The 17,163-nt window shown below is 28.9% G+C and overlaps 2 protein-coding genes across 2 annotated transcripts; both read left to right on the top strand.

The window, feature by feature from the left end:
• Nucleotides 1-1,432: 1,432 nt before the first annotated feature.
• On the top strand, nt 1,433-9,191 carry Bm5338 (uncharacterized protein; the record flags this gene model as incomplete). The annotated part of the gene is made up of 18 exons (XM_001894877.2): nt 1,433-1,571; nt 1,844-2,022; nt 2,409-2,562; nt 2,678-2,771; nt 3,541-3,691; nt 4,048-4,197; nt 4,719-4,888; nt 5,178-5,331; nt 5,671-5,830; nt 6,106-6,197; nt 6,483-6,705; nt 6,827-6,930; nt 7,096-7,194; nt 7,382-7,594; nt 7,687-7,850; nt 7,996-8,182; nt 8,380-8,552; nt 8,990-9,191. 18 exons carry the CDS (start codon nt 1,433-1,435, stop codon nt 9,189-9,191), a joined length of 2,808 nt encoding a protein of 935 aa, XP_001894912.2.
• A 1,235-nt stretch (nt 9,192-10,426) lies between these two features.
• Bm18165 (Uncharacterized protein) lies at nt 10,427-16,789 on the top strand (the record flags this gene model as incomplete). The annotated part of the gene is made up of 16 exons (XM_043078177.1): nt 10,427-10,504; nt 10,689-10,778; nt 11,310-11,437; nt 12,782-12,963; nt 13,078-13,199; nt 13,534-13,686; nt 14,011-14,161; nt 14,320-14,457; nt 14,540-14,640; nt 14,793-14,910; nt 15,083-15,207; nt 15,456-15,551; nt 15,657-15,758; nt 16,066-16,288; nt 16,349-16,485; nt 16,673-16,789. 16 exons carry the CDS (start codon nt 10,427-10,429, stop codon nt 16,787-16,789), a joined length of 2,061 nt encoding a protein of 686 aa, XP_042934111.1.
• Nucleotides 16,790-17,163: the final 374 nt, after the last annotated feature.

Raw genomic sequence — 17,163 nt, 5'->3', positions numbered from 1 at the left:
TAATTTTATAAGTATAAACAATTCATGAGGAAAAACGCACCTTTAAGAAAAGAATCAAAAGACCAAAAAGTGAAACAATCTCTGAATTTATCGTCTAGTTAAACCATCGATAAAACAAACTAGTAATCTTCAAAACACCATACACAATTTGGAGAATGAATCCAACTTGTTCCAGTAGCATCATCCATCCCATTTCTCCTTATATAAAACGAGATTGCAATCGTACAGTGAGAAATTTAAGAAAGACAAAACTTTTTTTTTTTTTTTAGGAATTTTTGGTAACAAACTGACATATTTGCACAAAAACTGACTGTTAAAGAGTTAGACTCGCAAATCGGTATTGCTGTTTTGACAAAGGCTAAATAATTATAAGTAATGAATTCTTCCAAGTGTATGTATGTTCGCTACTTTCTTTGTCTGTCCATCCTTACTACTGTGAAATACTCTGATGGTGGAAATGTACACAACGTAAAAGTTGACAGAAAAATCAAGAAATCCATCTATAATATAAGCAATAAAAAGCACACATAAATAATAATAGCAAACAATTAGTACTGTAGTAATAAGTAAAGTACTTTAGTAATAAGTAAAGTACTCATAAAGTGCTTGAACTTGCGGTTACATCCATTATAATCACCAATCTACTGATGCATCAGCTCAAAATACAGTCAGATCAAATCACACCATTCGGTTTTTCAACAGATTATCACGTCGTTCACATGTTTACAGTCGAATCAACAAGTAATAAACAAAAAGAATGTTAAAAGAAAATTATTTCTATTGTTCCAAAGATAAGTACATAAGAAAAGTTTTTAAAATTGCTAAATAATTACAAATGAAGGTAGAGAAAACATAATTTGAGACACAAAACTGGAACCGGAGAAGATTAGTTAAATTTGAAAAGTGTAAAAAAAAACTTGTATTCAAAATATTGAAGTTGAAGTAACTATCGTTGATTTATTCAACTTTGTAAACTATGGAAATGTATGTATGCATTGGAACTCTTCGTTTTCTATATCTATCGATATTATTTCACTAGAAATTCTTCTACTAAATCAGAACAAGCTTAATCAAACCTAAGTAAACCATAAAGGAACAACTTTTTTCCGTAAGGTTGCATGCTACAGCGGCATGCAATTCTTTTCCAGATGATGTGATAGCTTTCAAATTAATTTCGTTTTCGTTGCGAATTTGAAAATTATTTGCGGTAATTTCTATTTCCGTCATGATTATTTTATTGATTTAACACTGAGTTACATCTTCTAATAGTAGTCAAGGAAATATTAGAAATAAATTAATTTTTCATTATGTAAAGCTTAAAATTCTTTAATTTTATAGTTCGGTATGTATGCGAAATGTAAAATTGTTCTTTCTTATTATATCATGATATAAAAAATTTACTGTCTTAAGTAAAACGGCAATTCTGCTAACAATGGCAAAAGTTGGAAGTGATAATTATTTTCGGGATATAAGGATAACTTCACAATCGATATGCATCAGAATTATCAAAGAATTTTCGGAAGGTGTAATCTCATCGGAATCTGTTGCTGAATTTTCAACATTTGTTAAACGTAAGCCTTGTTCTTCTTTATGAAATTTTTATTGACACTTACTTAACTACCAATAATTGAGTTTATAAATGAAACAATGATAACTTAAGAGATGAAGTTAATTTGTTCATTAAAAAAGTCCCTTCTATGCATTAAATTATTGAGTTGAAAAAGAAGTTATTGTACCATTTATCTGACTATTTTATTCACTTTTCTTTCTTAAATAGTTAACTTTCAAGTTGTTTATTTTATTTTATATATTTTTATCCTTATTTGAAAGATGAAAGTTTTAGACATGCTAGAGAGGGACAGCTTGCAAAAAGGAGAATTTGCCAAACTGTGCCGAATCATCTTTAGTACAGCGTTCACAATTTTGAAAGAATCGATGAAAAATGAGGACGAATTTAATCAGTATAATTTTGATTCCGCCTTGCAGATAATCAACAGTATTTTTGAAAATTTAAAAGCTGAAGTAAGTAATTCAGAATTCTTCCTTTGCAACGGTTTTAAATTTAAGTTTCTGGGAAACTTAGTACTTAGTTGAGAGACATATCGAGCGAGTAAAAAACTTGGACAATTTGTCAGTTTCGGGAAGAAATATTTTAAGTTGGAGTAATTCGTAACTTTATAATTTTCTGATGGTATTCTTGTGACTGATAATTGAAATATTAAGGAAAATAATACATTTCCTTCAAATTGTCACCTAATGCTAGTAAGAAAGCTCTGGTTGTTCGTAATGTTTTCTTCAAAGTTATTAGTATTAATATTAATCATCCTTTCTTTTGCGCCTTTCGTATTAGCATTAAAATAAAACATTGAAATTTATTAAATTCGCTTATAATTTTGTGGGCTTTTCAGAATGCAGATGACTTGCGTCCTTTTTTATGGTCCATCAATAGTAGATGTCTTGTAATTTGTGATAAAATGAGTAAGGCGGTCAACTTGGAAAGAATTGCAACATTTGAGGCAAATTTTATCCGATTTATGCTTTCTAATGCAATAAATAGGAAAGGTTTGTGATTAAATTTAGTCATTGGTTAAATTCGAAATTTAATTTTAACTTGAAATTTACTCATATTGAGGAATAAGGTCGGCAAAGAAGTGAAATCATAATAATTATATTTCAGATTTCTTTTCTAAAGAACATCAGGGAGAACTCGCATTTATGATAACATTTTTAATGTCTAAGTTCTGTTTACAAAATGTCGATATGCCGATCAGGTAATTTTTTTCTGTTTAATGCGAAAATTTTTGCCCAGTGTGAGATTTCAAAATGAACTGTTGAAAAGCTAAGCTTGCATGGTGAATAAAAATATTTTTAAAAGCAATAGATTTAGTATTTCATAAGGAAGAATATCAGGTCTAGTAAAAGTTTGAGTTTTTTGTCTTGTAACTTTATAAAATCTTTTTTTTTGTATGGTTTCAAAAGAGGAAAATAATTGAAGGCGGATTTATTCTTTATGGCTTTATAGAACAGTCAGGGAATATCTCATTAGATTTGGTCACTGTTAGTCTTCTTTGCGTAGTTTGTAAAAGATTGGATTGGAATTGGTTGAGATTGTTGTTAGATGGAGATTTGATTAAAGCGCGTAGTTGTTATAATTTGAACTGAGAGGAAGTTTATGTTATTGATAATAATAATTTGGGATAATAATAATTTCTTTTATATAGTGCAGTTGTTTGCAAAAGTTTGCAGTTACAAATAAATTTCATTATCTGACTGAAAAATAGTTGTGATACTCTAAACTATTGCAGATAATCATTTTCATTAGATTAGAGGAATTCCAGAAATATAGTAAATAATTATCATTATATGATGGCAAGGTTACAGACAATGATTTATTATTTTATTTATAACTTATCACATTAAATTTATGATTTGTCACTTATCTCAGTATTTTATTCTACTTTTAACCATTTCGACATGTTTATGTTATAAAATTGTTTGGGTTTTTTCGACATCAGGAAAATTTTATGAAATGCTTTTTAGACTTTCCTTAGGAAATGCAATGCTTGAACTTGTCAAACCCTGGGATGAATCACTGAAAACAATGACATCATTTCTTCCTGGTATTTGTTGTCGTATGACTAAACTTGCTTGTTCAGATCTCAATACGGCAGTTGTAAATGTGGCGCTAAAGGTATTACAGATATTGTTAAATTCATTTGTAAGGATTTGGAAATGAGCAGAAAGTTGTTTCATGTTTATTATTAATAAGTTAGGCTTAGACTTCAAATTCATTTAGTGCTCAAATTTAATTTTTCCTTCTATCTGTTATCGATAAGAAAAGATGTGAATTGTACACTTGTTTAAAACTTTGACTATGAAATGTGAAATAGAGAATGGATCATTTTAATTTTGTTATTTTTCAACGAAAATAATGGTAGCTCTTTCTATAAGCGAGCTTTAAAATTTATAATAACGAAATTTAAATGAGAATAGGAGTAATAAAGAGTAAATATCTATTAGTCTTAATCAAAGCAATAATAGTTCCAGATTTTTGGCTACACTGTAACAACTTGCTTGAACGATTCTGTTCACAAGCAGGACAAAGTTGAAAATTCAACAGTTGTTGAAAGCAATCCAAGAAATTCTGGAGATGTTTCTAAAAAAAATATTACTTGGGATGAGAATTTGAAAGTTTTGGTAAGACACATCTTTGCGGCTTAATTTTAAAAAATGTACATACAAAAGGAAACAATCAGTTCAACTGATTTGTACAAATTTCTTTTTTTTTTATCTACTCAAGTGCTCATCTGTTGCTATAAAAATTGGAAGGAAAAAGAAAATTTTAAACAGCGATCTGTTCATTAATATGAATGGTAATATAATTCAAGTAATATTTTTCTTATTGAACGAGCTACCATAGAATTATGTTACGCCATTCTTCGATCTAAACTGTTGACAGTCTAACATAGAGTTGTACCAAGTTTTCATGTAAATTAACTGTAAGGATTATACATTTCCGGTTATTTTCACATATTCCTTCACTTTTGAAAGTTATATTATTAAAATCTAACTGGTTTGCATTTCTGACTTATTGTCAAATAAATTGCTGTATTTGAAATTTCATAGAAATTATATTGTAAGTTAACAGTAATTCCTTTTTAGTTTTATTATTGTTACTGCTGTATTTGTTGAAATGTTGACTTTTCAAATTATTTCAGCTCAGACGGATGTGTTCTAGACTTGTCCGACATCAAGATCATCGTATTCGGCTTGCTTTACTTACTCTTTTACATGATATCTACAAGCACTGTGCTATAAGTCTTGCTTCCTCCATTGAAAATATTTTAATTGATACTGTTCTACTGTTGCTGAGTGATCCATACGAGAAGTAAGTTTATTTTCTTATAACATTTTTCTGCTCTCATTTAAGTTTAAATTTGAAGTCTGCATCTCAGCACAACAGTCTTAACATTTATTAATTCCTGAACGTCACTGTTTATAAGATCATCAGATAATTGTAAGATTCATCAAGTAAACGGAAAAAGTTTTTGAATAGTAATACAGTTGCAATTAATCAAACACTTTTGTGTGCAAAAATTTTTTTTTGGAAATAAAAACTTTTTGGTAGTCTGGAACATATACAGAAGAGTTTGTTTATATCATATGATGGCTTTCAGAATTGCTAAATTTTCGGAGACGATTAAAGAACATTTGATGCATACAGTAAAAGAAAACTTCATCAATCGTTTGAGAGAACGCTTATACTCATTAACTACTACTATACCTACAGAAGCCATCGTTAGCGGAGATGTTGAAGGATGTTTAAAACAGGTAAAGGGAGCGTAACTCTGAGATAGTAGTAATGAAGGAAGCACTAGCAAATAATTCGTGTTTTTACTAATTTTGACTTTGCTACCTCTATTAAAAACTGAAAGTTTTAACAACTGTTTTAGAGCACATGAAATTGGAAGTGTTCCTTGTTTTCTTTTAAGCTATTCTAAATTTTTCATGAAGGATTTTGTTGTGTTATAAATTTTTTCTTAAATTGATAGCTTAAGGAATAATTTTACTGTTCTTAGCGACAGTTGAAGCAATATGATTTTATTTGTTAACAAAACAAATCGTTGTTCTTGTTTGGTTCAGCAAAAGTTAGACGTAGTGAATTTTCAGTTGCTAGGAGTACTGTCTTCAATGAATTCTGAATGCGACGACTTTTTATTAGGTGGAAAATTGCCTGAACAATTGACATTCGCACTATCATCCGCACTGCGGTTGAATACTAGGCGATTACGTTTGAGTCGTGAAGTCACTGATAAAAACAATGTTTTAGGTAAATAATTACTTGTTGTATAGGTCTTTTTTTTTGATGCTGGACAAATCATTTGGATAAATTATCTAATGAAGAATAAGTTATTTCATATATATATATATTTTTTTTTTCAGATATATATATTTTTTTTTAGTATTTTAAAGTAGTATGTTAGCATATGATCTAAAAATTTTTCTTTCCGTTGTTAATAGAATCATACAAAAAAATAAACTTTATCAGAGACAATATGCCATATTAAAAAAATTCTTGACATCTTCAGAAAATTTATCTTACAGGCATAGTAGACGACTTACCACTTTTACACAATGTTGAAAAAAAAACAGTTAATCAGATTGCTGTGCTGTTAGCTGCAAGTAAACAGTCTCATGTAAATTATTTTTATGTTTTCTTGAATTTTTATAGCTTTTAATTATATGCTTTCTTTTGTTTCTTATTTTATACTTTGTTTCATATTTTCAACAAATCTGTAGTAAGTTTTTTGAGTGAGAAAATTATTGCTTTAACGGCTTTTTCTAAGGAATAGACTAAGAAGTCTTTTTCTTTAATTCCAGCTTATTATCGGGATTTGGGATATAAGAGAGTTATATGTAGAAATTTTGAATTTCATTTTGAAAATATTGAGAAGTTGAGCCAATATCACTTCATATTTGAGGTTCTCCTGGATTGTATTTCTGCAAATATTGGTCATACGAAAGAATTGGAAGAGTTGACGGGTAGTTATCACTTTGCTGTATATTTATTAAGAGCAGCTTGTACAAAAATTACTAAGCTAGCTCAAAACTTTGTTGATACTTTGCAAGTGTTAGTTGAACAAGCTATTAAACTTCTGGAAAGAATCGACATACATCATCCACCGCGAGATGATATTATTGAAGGTTTATTTTTGGCTTTTTAATTAAAAATTTAAGGCAAATTAAAGTGAAATAAAACATTGATTAGTTATCAAAGTTGTGTTAAATCTAAAAATTGATGAAAATCTTAGTTTCTAAATTGCAGATGATAATGATGAGCAAGGTATCGAAAGTTGTCTGGTCACCGTTTTATTATCATTTTGTGCAGCTGCTTTTACTTGTACTCCCTCCATATTCTTATGCCAAAAGGTTTAATTGTTAATTTTTTAAAAGATATTAAAATATGTTTTAAGAAGCAAAATTTCATAATTTCATGTAGTTACTGCGTACGATGTTGGTCTACAATTAAACTTACTTTTAGTATATTTTATTTCACTCTTAATTCCTCTTAATTTTTCTTATATCTGGTTACAGTTAATGAATGAAACCTTATTTGAAATATTTAAATGGACAAAATCATCATATCTAATTTGTGCAGAAAGTGCGGAATATGCTTTAAAAGCTGCTACTATGGTTTGTTTTATAAAATATTTCATTTTTTGAATTGAAGGCTCTTCTTATTTTTTATTCACTGATTGGATAGAATGAAGGTTGTTTCTTTTATTTCTTTTCTTTTTGCCCACAATGTGTTGTTATTGTAGCAAATTTTTGATGAACAAGTTAGCAACTTCGCTATTTTTCATTTTTAAATTTTCTTCAGGCGGTAGGAGAAGCTGGCATATCTTCTCTTTGTGTTACTTACGGGAAATATCTCTTACCAAAGGTTGCAATTCGTTCAAGAGCCTATAGTAGTAATCTTCGTACACCTTGTGTACTGTCTTCATTACTTGATCATTGTGAGAATCCTGAATTATTCGAGATTGTCTGTCACGTTGTCCAAGAACTTCTACTTGCAATTGACGTAGGATCACAGGTATGTTTTTTCCATGTTTTGAATCGTGCTGAATTTGTTTTAATTCTTTTTACCCTTTGTATTTGTTTGAAATATATCAACTTATACTTCAGGAGTGGCTAATTTTAATTCTCAGAGCCATGCTTAGTTTTGGAATTGCTGTTGGAAAATGGTTCCCTGATGTCAAGCCTGAAGAAGTTGAATATAATGAGGATGATCTAGATAAGAAAGCTCCAAAACCTGATTTTGTTATATCTATTAACAATGTTTTGATGAGGTATGTTTAATTGTCCTTCTAATAAATATTTAGATCATTTTCAAACTCATTTTTGAATATAAACTCGTAGTTGTTATTTGGTATGTGTAATAAGTATAAACAGCTATGCTGAAATTTATCAAGTTGAAAATTTTTGCTTTTTCAGAACGAAGCATCTTCTCTTTTCTTCTCACATACCAGTTCGTTTATTGGTTCTGAAAATTTTGGATGTTTGTTTGAAAGATTTGCAACATTTCCCGGACGATTATCTACCGATGATTCATCAGAACTGGTTAGCAGTTTTGGACTGTCTCCAGGAGAAAAACTTGAATGTGCGGGTGGATGCATTTAAGGTTACTATTTTGAAAAATCCAAATTTATTTCTATTCGTGATTATATGTGCTCTTTTTACTCTTTTTTATATATTTTTACCCCTGCTTTTCATTCCTTTTCATACATTTTTATTATTTATTATTATTATTATTTTTTTGAGTAATTTTTAGTACCGTTCGTTTTCTTTCTTGCACTTTAGCATAACTTTATTTTGTAGGTTGTTATAACGATGTGTGAACTTTCTGGTAGTTTCTGTTATCGTCGTTTTATTCCTCAAGTATGGCCATCAGTTCGTAAATTCATGCTTGAACAAAGTGTTATAAGTGCTAATGCCCAACGAGCCTATTTTCATACGGCTGCTTATAAATTTCAACTGATTGTTCTAGAAAGGTAAGTTCTTGAATTTTCCGTGCTTATTCACTGCAGTAAATTTTTAATTCACTATCCAAATCCTATAGTGAATTAAACAAAAGTAGAACAACTGGTTCGGTGTTTAGGCTGTTTTATTCATCCATACAAACATTTGATTATTGTGAGGTTATGAGCAAGCATTTTTTTCTTTTTAAGAGAGAACGTGAGATTTTTGGTGTGAATGATGAGTTTAATCAGAATTTTCTAAGAAATAACTGAAACCAGTAAAATTTGTTTAATTTAATTAATTGAAGTGATGGTTTACGTTTCAACCTTTGCTTTTCAAATATTTTTTCATCATTTTTACTTATAACTATAGGAGATGTAATTATTGTTCAAACCGTTGTTCTGATTTCTTTTTTTTTTTCTTAAAATACATACTAATATTTGCATTCTTTAAAAAGCTCTCTTTATAGCTTGGGCGATATTTTTCATTATATTGAAGCATGCAGTACAAACTGGGAAAGTGCTATGGAAATGGCCAAAGCATATTGCGATGTTTCGCAGCCCGAAACTTTGCAAAATGCATCAAAAAGTTTACTTTCTATATGTGAAACGAACTTGAAAGAAAACAATGATAAACCGGAAAATGCGACCGGTCAAGTTTTAGTACAATGACTTGAAATGATGTACAGTTTCTTTAAGATCTCTCTCTCTCTCTCTCTTCATTGTATAGTGTTGTTTAGTATTGATAATATAAAAATAAAACTAAAGCAAAGTAATTGTTTTAAATTAATTGAAATCTAATGGATCAAATAAATGATTTAAAACTCACTGACATCTTGGATTTTCCCTTTGAAAGGCTAATTTTTGGTCAGTTCAGTGGACAATTCTATTGCTACGAAAAGATTCATATTACTGAATAACAGGGGTAATCGTATTGGTTCTGACATTGAGAAATTAATGTCATTTTAAGAACTATTGACCTTCGCTGAAGGTCATTAGAGAAGATGGACGCTGCTAGTATGAAATGTTAGGTAGTGAGAGTTTCATTAAAGTGTTGAAGAATAAGAAAGAAGAAAAGAAATTAGAATTGAAAGGTTAATGGATGAATTAACTCAGCGAGAAGATTTAGTCATAGGTTGCAGACAAACGATGAGAGTTAATGTTTTGATGTTGAATTGCGGAAGTATAAGAAAAAAATCTACAAACAATAATTAATATCTCTTTGGGGAGTGTGTGGTGATGCATTTGTCATGAAAAGGTGAAATCTTTGGTGAAGGACAAATGCGTCAAAAACATTTAAAAGCTGACTCATCTGATCTTTGTTCCAATTTTTAGAAGTGTTTATGGGATGGATATTTACTTGCTTGATATTATTCAGTCATTTATTTCTCAATACTATACATTTTTTTTTTAAAAAAAAATATAATTCTTGAAAAAAAAAAAAGAAATGTAAACAGGCTTGTTTTGGAAATGTAAACAGACTTTTTATTTAGAAATATAATCTATCAAAATTATAGCAATTAATAACAAATGCTATCTTATTTGTAAGAAAGAGAAGTATTTGAAGAATAATAAAATTTGTTTGTGATGTAAATAGAATTTGAGATATAATTATATGCAAAAGTTTAATATTGTAATTTAGGACATTCTATTTATCTATCTGTCGTCCTTGTCAACATACATTGACAATAATGAAACTTGAATAATAACGATTGGGTTGCATACTTTAGATAAAGAACTAAAATTCAATCAACTTTTTATTATTTTATTTTTAATTTAATTCATTACAAGTTAATTTTGCTTTTCTTTTTTTTTTTTAGCAAAGTGAAAGAAAGATGATTGTAAATTTATTCATTTATCTTATCTTTTCACTGATATCACTCTATGATACACAATCTCTTGTAACAATGATTCGAGATGATAATGAAATTTCTCCTTTTGCACCTTTCGAGACATTCTTATCCAAACTTTTTCATTTCACACAGGTTTATTTTTACGAAATTTTATCAAAAAAAAACTAACTAAAATCATTTTTGTTGTTGTATTAAAAAAAAAAAAAAAAAAAAAAAAAAAAAAAAAAAAAACTAAAAATCATTTTTGTTGTATTAAAAAAAAAAAAAAATTATAATATTTGGAAGATATTAATTATATTAATTACTGCAATTACAGCATCTCTATAAAATTGATGATCCATTTGATACTATTATCAATGATGAACAAATGAATGTTCACGAAGATTATAATACTGTAGCCAGTAAGGTATAACTTTTTTTATTTTATTAATTTAACTTATTACCTATCAAGTGATATGTTATCAATTTGATATTTCTATTAAGAGTTCAATGATAGCTATCAATAATTACACTTTAGGAAAAGATTGATTGCTCCTAAGAAAAGAGAGCAATGATAATGGATTATAATTATTTGGAAGTGAAACTGCAAAGATTTATTTACTCGTTTTGTAAATTTTTAACTGATACATTGATAGAGTGATTCAAATTTTAAGTAACTCTACTTTTGCATATTGGGACAATTCTCTCTCTCTCCCTTTCTCTCTCTCTCTCTCTCTCTCTCTCTCTCCTGTGAATAATAATTTGAGATTTTCATAAGTTAATAAAGAATATTCATCTATAAATTAGAGAACCTCCTTGTAATTGATAGCTGAAACAGTACTATTCATTCTATCAATTGGTGCAAATAACAAAAACAATTTTTGCTTCTGATTATTTCTTGAATAATACCTTAAATAGCTATTTCATTTTTTAAAGCTAATTTGTTTTATACTTTTAGGCTAATGAATTCTTGGAACAAATGATTTCTTTCCTGAATAACGATAAGCGACGAACAAAACAAATGAATTTGAGTACAGAATTGAGAAAAGAACGACCAACTTTTCATAAAGGCGGTATTACGATTGAGTTAGTATATTTAGAATATAATTAAACTAATCAATACTTCCATTTTATGACATTTTCGAAATGTCCCCAATTTTTGAAATTTTTCAATTCAAAATTTGTGTCCTACTGACCATATTGGATTTTTGAAATTTCATGGAATTTCACTAATGGAGAACTAATTCTATATAGTACAGAGATTAATAACGGATTAGTTTGACCAGAAAAGGCTGAATATTAAAGGAAATCGATTAAATCGTTGACACCTTACACTGTATCTGCAATCATTTTCAAAATTTTGCTCTTTAGTAACTCTGCTAAAAAAAAAAAAAAGAAATATGAAAAGCTTACTGTGATGACAAAAGCTTTCATAAAATTCTCGATTGTAAAATTTCTAAAAAACTTCCTGAAAAAAAACCTCAATAAAAATTCTCGATGTTTTGTATGGTAGCTAACAAAAAAAAAAAAGGAAAAAAAAAGTTAAACAAATTTCAACATTGGTTACTATCTATAAGCCATAAATAATGAAATGTACTGAGCTTGATAGCATGCTCTATTTGAATTTCTCCATTATTTTGTGTAAGTTTACAGGATGAATAAATACATTTCATCTCGATAATTCAAAATAGAACCAATTACGATGACTATGAGTTAATCTAAAAAACATACTATTACATGATATTGTCACCAAAGCTAGACTGATTCATAGTATGAAGCTTTTGGATCATGAATGCTCATGCTGCAGTATTAAGTTTTATTTTACTTTATACCTGGGTTCGGAATCTTCGAGAGGTGACAGTAGGTGACAGTCATTTTATGTAAGATCGTCAGAGAACGAACTGAAAAGATCAAATTGATGAAGTTACTATTGATGAGATATAGATCCGGTAAAGACAGAAGATCAACAAGTAATATGACAAAGTCAAATTTTTTGTGTCCTCAAAGTGAATTATTAGAAAGAATGAAATTTATTTATTGAGAAAAATCAGAAACTGAGGAAGATTTTGAGTGTGTAATTTGTTTAAAAAAAAGTTATCGTATCAAGATAATAAGGACAGACAAACAGATGGTAGAACTCGAAACAATTTTTGTGAAATTTTGAGAATCGATGGCAGCAAATTGAAGATTGAAAATTTTCACAAGAAAATAAAAAATACAATTTAATTGATAACTGGAATACTCGATGTTGACGATATTTACAGCGACAGAATAAAAAAGTCAAGAATTCTTCTAGTTTTTCATTGAATGTTAATTAAACTATTATTATTATTATTATTATTATTATTATTATTATTATTATTATTATTATTATTATTATTATTATTATTATTATCTATTTTAACACTTCTCTAAAACTTAAATATTTAGGCAGCATGTTTGTGTACGAGAAAAGAAAGTGCCATTACTGTGGGATACTTCTGAATCAACGTGTACGTCATATAAACGAGCTATACGTTGTGTTACGAGTGACAGTAACGGAACGTTGATAAGAATCATTGAATGTTGTGATGGATATTACACTTCAGATATCAAGAAAGGATGCTTTCCATGTATGTTCACTTTCTTGTCCGGTTTTCAGTAGTATACGTACTTATTGCTAAACATATGACGTTTTTATTTTACGTACGTCATGATGCATTTTTACGTGATGAAATTGATTTCAGACGATATTCCAAAAACTCTAGATGAATTGTTGCATAAGAAGAATGTCTGTATAGAGCCATTCGCATCAAAGGATATCAAATTTACAACCTTACTGATACCAAGCAATGAATCATGCTCAGAGGTATAAATTTTCTGATACTAAAAATTTCGCTTAACTTCTCCTTCCAATTCTTTTTGCACAATTTGTGAGAAATTTGAAATTTATGAATTTATAAAATCTTTCCATTTTTTTTTTTTCACTCTTCATTATTAAGGAAATAAATTTCAATTTTTTTCTTTTGATTTATAACTCGTCATTTAGCAGATATTTTGTCTTTCTATCTCAATTTTTAAGCATTTATTTTAATAAAACTCTTTTCAATCTTTACATACACTATCAACAACTGAATAAGATCATGTTTTTTTTTTTTTTGAAGTAGAATACCTGCTATTTTGCTGCTATTCCACTCTTTTAGAACGATACTGAAAGCAGGAATTGGGATCAATACATCCTGGAACAACCGTATCGTAGCTATGAAATGTTAAACTCTCAGAAATTGCCAACTCGAAAACAAGGAGCTTTTGTTATTGTATCGAGAAATCTCGAGCAAACAGATTTAGACGATAAAGTAGGAATAATTTACTTCATTTTTTGAGTAAATAAATAATTCATATTAATATTAATTTTAATTTGTTAATTTAAAAAGTTAAAAAAAGGATTACCTTTACTGCATTTTGTCCTACATTTATTTCCTTTACTTTGTCCTATTCAATTCAGATTACATATGAATTGAATTTCTAGACATATTGTCTTTATCATTGTTGTAAGTAATTTTTACAAAAATTATTCATATATAATTCAAGAATCAAGAAATCCGATGAACCATAAACAGGTATTTATTACAATATTTTAGATTTTTATCAAATATCCGAATCAGTTTTGAAAATTTTAGCCTCTTTTGAATTGTATCAAAATAAGAGATGAAGATCTGGAATGGAAAAATGGCACTGTGCAACTGTTAAATGGACCTTTACCTAATATAACAGATCAAACACTTTTTGACATTATTATAAATGATTCGAATTTTTCTGCTTTCAGCAGTTGTAAGCTTTAAAATCATTTGATCAAGTCTTGCTAAAACAATCCAATTTTATTGTTTTCCTTTGTAATCTTTTTTTTTTTTTTTTACTTGAAAAAAAAAAAAGTGAAGCAAAAATGAGATAATTTGATTGAGACATAGAATTTAAATAATTCTTTTCAGTGTTAACTGATGATCTTCAAGAACGTCTTGCATCAAACAATCTCATTTCAACTGTATTCGTTTTTAACAACGAAAAATTTTCTTCATTATCATTATCACTTCAAGCACGTATGTATCAAAAAAAAGGATGCGCAAGAGGTGAAACATAATGTTTTCTCTAAATTTCATAAACTAAATTTCAATTAAATTAAGATCTTTTTTTTTTTTTTTTTTTTTATAGAATTAATCAAGGAACATATATATGATGGTATGTTATGCTCACCATTCAAGGAAAATGCTATAACATCAATTACTGGTATCAAACATCGCTTTTACAAACAGGTCGAGAGTTTCAATCTCACTTAAATTTGTTAAATAAATGACGAATTATGTTTATATGCAACAAAGCCACAAACCATTTCGCAAATAAAATTTTAATTAGAATTGCAGTAGTCAAATATCATAAAATGGAAATTATTATAATTGAAATTTAGTGGGATGGAAATAACACAGAATTAATTCGTCTGGATAATGGTCGAATTTTAAGTGCTAATCGAGTAGCTTCAAATGGTGTCATTCATATCATCGATGATGTAATACTTCGAGAACAATGTAAATCTGGGTTTGAATTTAATTCGTTTTCACTTTCTCCATTGTCCAAAATAACTTCACTGACGAACGCAAAATTTTATCGAAGCTAAATCGAAAAGCTGGTTGCTATAATATCTAGCAACTGCTGGATGCAGAAAATTTGAGGAAATAAATTATCTTTTAAAGTTTACAGCTGCAATAGATTGGCGCGACCACTTAGAGTTTCCCGGTCGAGAATTCCTGGAAATCGTTGAACGCAATATTGGTTATGAAGATGACCCAGTGGCTATATTTGTACCACCCGATGATTCATTCCGAGTACACAATCTTTAAATTATTCCTTTTGTTTCAATACCATTACTTAGATATTAATAGCTGAATCAGAAAAGATAGCATTAGGTTTATTCTAATTCACCGCAATTACTTGATCAACCTTCTTCCTTACTTCTCATTATAAAGTCACTATTCTTTGTTTTAAATAAATCAAGTTATTTCAATTCTTACACCGTCCTATCAAAACGCTATCTTATCTTCACTCAACTTGCCAATTTTATTTTTAATTTCAGAATTTGACAGATGAAAAATCATTTGTTATGAATCATATTATCATGAATGACTCATATGTCACAAATAATCTGATCGAAACAGCATATGGTTCGAAGGTAATTGATTTATTAATTGTCACTCACTTAAATTAATATTTTTAATTACCCGTAGATATTTTTAAAACTTTTCGATCTTATAGACATATCTTTTTGCAACTTCAGATTCCTTCATCGGCGAAATCTGTAAGGCCAGTCTTCGGATGCGCAAAAACAGTAAAAACACCTACGAAGTATTGCAACACGATCATTTATACTATTGATGCTGTATGTACTTTTGTTTTTATATTGATCATAGTTATGTCTCAAAAATATTTATGAATATTTAGGCTAGGATTCAAAAATTCGCTCTCAGTATGAACTGTAAACGTATGAACATGAAAAATAATGAGCACATCCTTTACAATTTAAATCATTAAATTTGAAAGTCTGACACTTGCTGCTAGGTTCGAAGTTTTAGAAAATTCAACTATTTCTCCTTTCTTTCATCTCTCTAATTTCATGTCGGCTTTTTTCAGATTTTCTTTTTTTGTTTTTGGAACTAAGAAATTTACTTAAAATGTATAAAATTTAGCCTTTACCAAGAACTACGAATACATTAGAAGAGCTGCTAACTGCTCGAAATGAATTTTCTGTATTTGCTTCGTTACTCAATGACAGTAACGTCAGTTTGGAGAATGATCGACTGTATACCATTTTTCTGCCTTCCAATGATGCATTATCGAATAATCAAGTTCGAGCACTAAGAACGAATAAAACGATGGCAAATAATTTTGTCCGCAGACATATTTTTGAGGGTAATTATTATTTATCATTTAAATTTACTTAATTCTTCTCAACGCCCACTTAATTTACAGGACTATTCTGTTCGAAGAATCTCCAGGTAAGAACAAGTAATGGAGAGCTTCCTGTAATTCTGAAAAATGTTAGAGGTGAATATTACAGTGGTCACAGAGTAGACAAGAAGACAACATTTGGTAATATTAATTTACAGGTTAGTGAGCAAAAATTTCACAAACCGTATTACCTAGATCATTAGTTAAAAAGATCTATCCAGCCATCCTCTTATTACTTTAACTTCCTAACACAGCAATTACTTTTGCAGCACTGTAATGCTGCACACTCTAACATAACGTGTTACTCTTCAAATCCTTAACTGAAAAGTAAATTTGAAAATGCAGGATGTGGATATGCTTGCTGTGAATGGTATCTTACACATATTGGAGAGTCCACTGAAAAGTCCACAACACATCGCACGCAGACATCACACACTATGCTCGGCTTTTAATTCCATTTAATTCTTCTTTTCTTCTTTCCTTTTTTGTTTATAATCTGGTTTTAAAGAATAAAAAAATAAAACAACATGATACTACGACACTTCTACGTTTGCAAGTCATGATATAGCATACAGTACTGAAATAGTTCGAAATTTAAACACTCAAATATCGGAAAAAGAAATAGAGTTAAAGGAAGTTATCATTTTGGAATTCGGTACTTAACTGAAATCATCAATCTGTAAAGATGTAATAAAGGCGGATGAAATATATAAGTGATGCATAAAAAGCATTTAAACATCAAAAGAGACATTCACGCTTCTTCCGTTAATAAATGTCATCCTATTAAGATTTCCTGATAAATCATATCGTGCATTTTTTTAAACTGATGCAAACTT

The sequence above is a fragment of the Brugia malayi genome (assembly GCF_000002995.4).
Source record: "Brugia malayi strain FR3 genome assembly, contig: Bm_v4_Chr2_contig_001, whole genome shotgun sequence".
Taxonomy (NCBI): Eukaryota; Metazoa; Nematoda; class Chromadorea; order Rhabditida; family Onchocercidae; genus Brugia; species Brugia malayi.
Note: the sequence above shows the minus strand (reverse complement) of the source record. Positions and strands in the feature narration are given on the sequence as shown.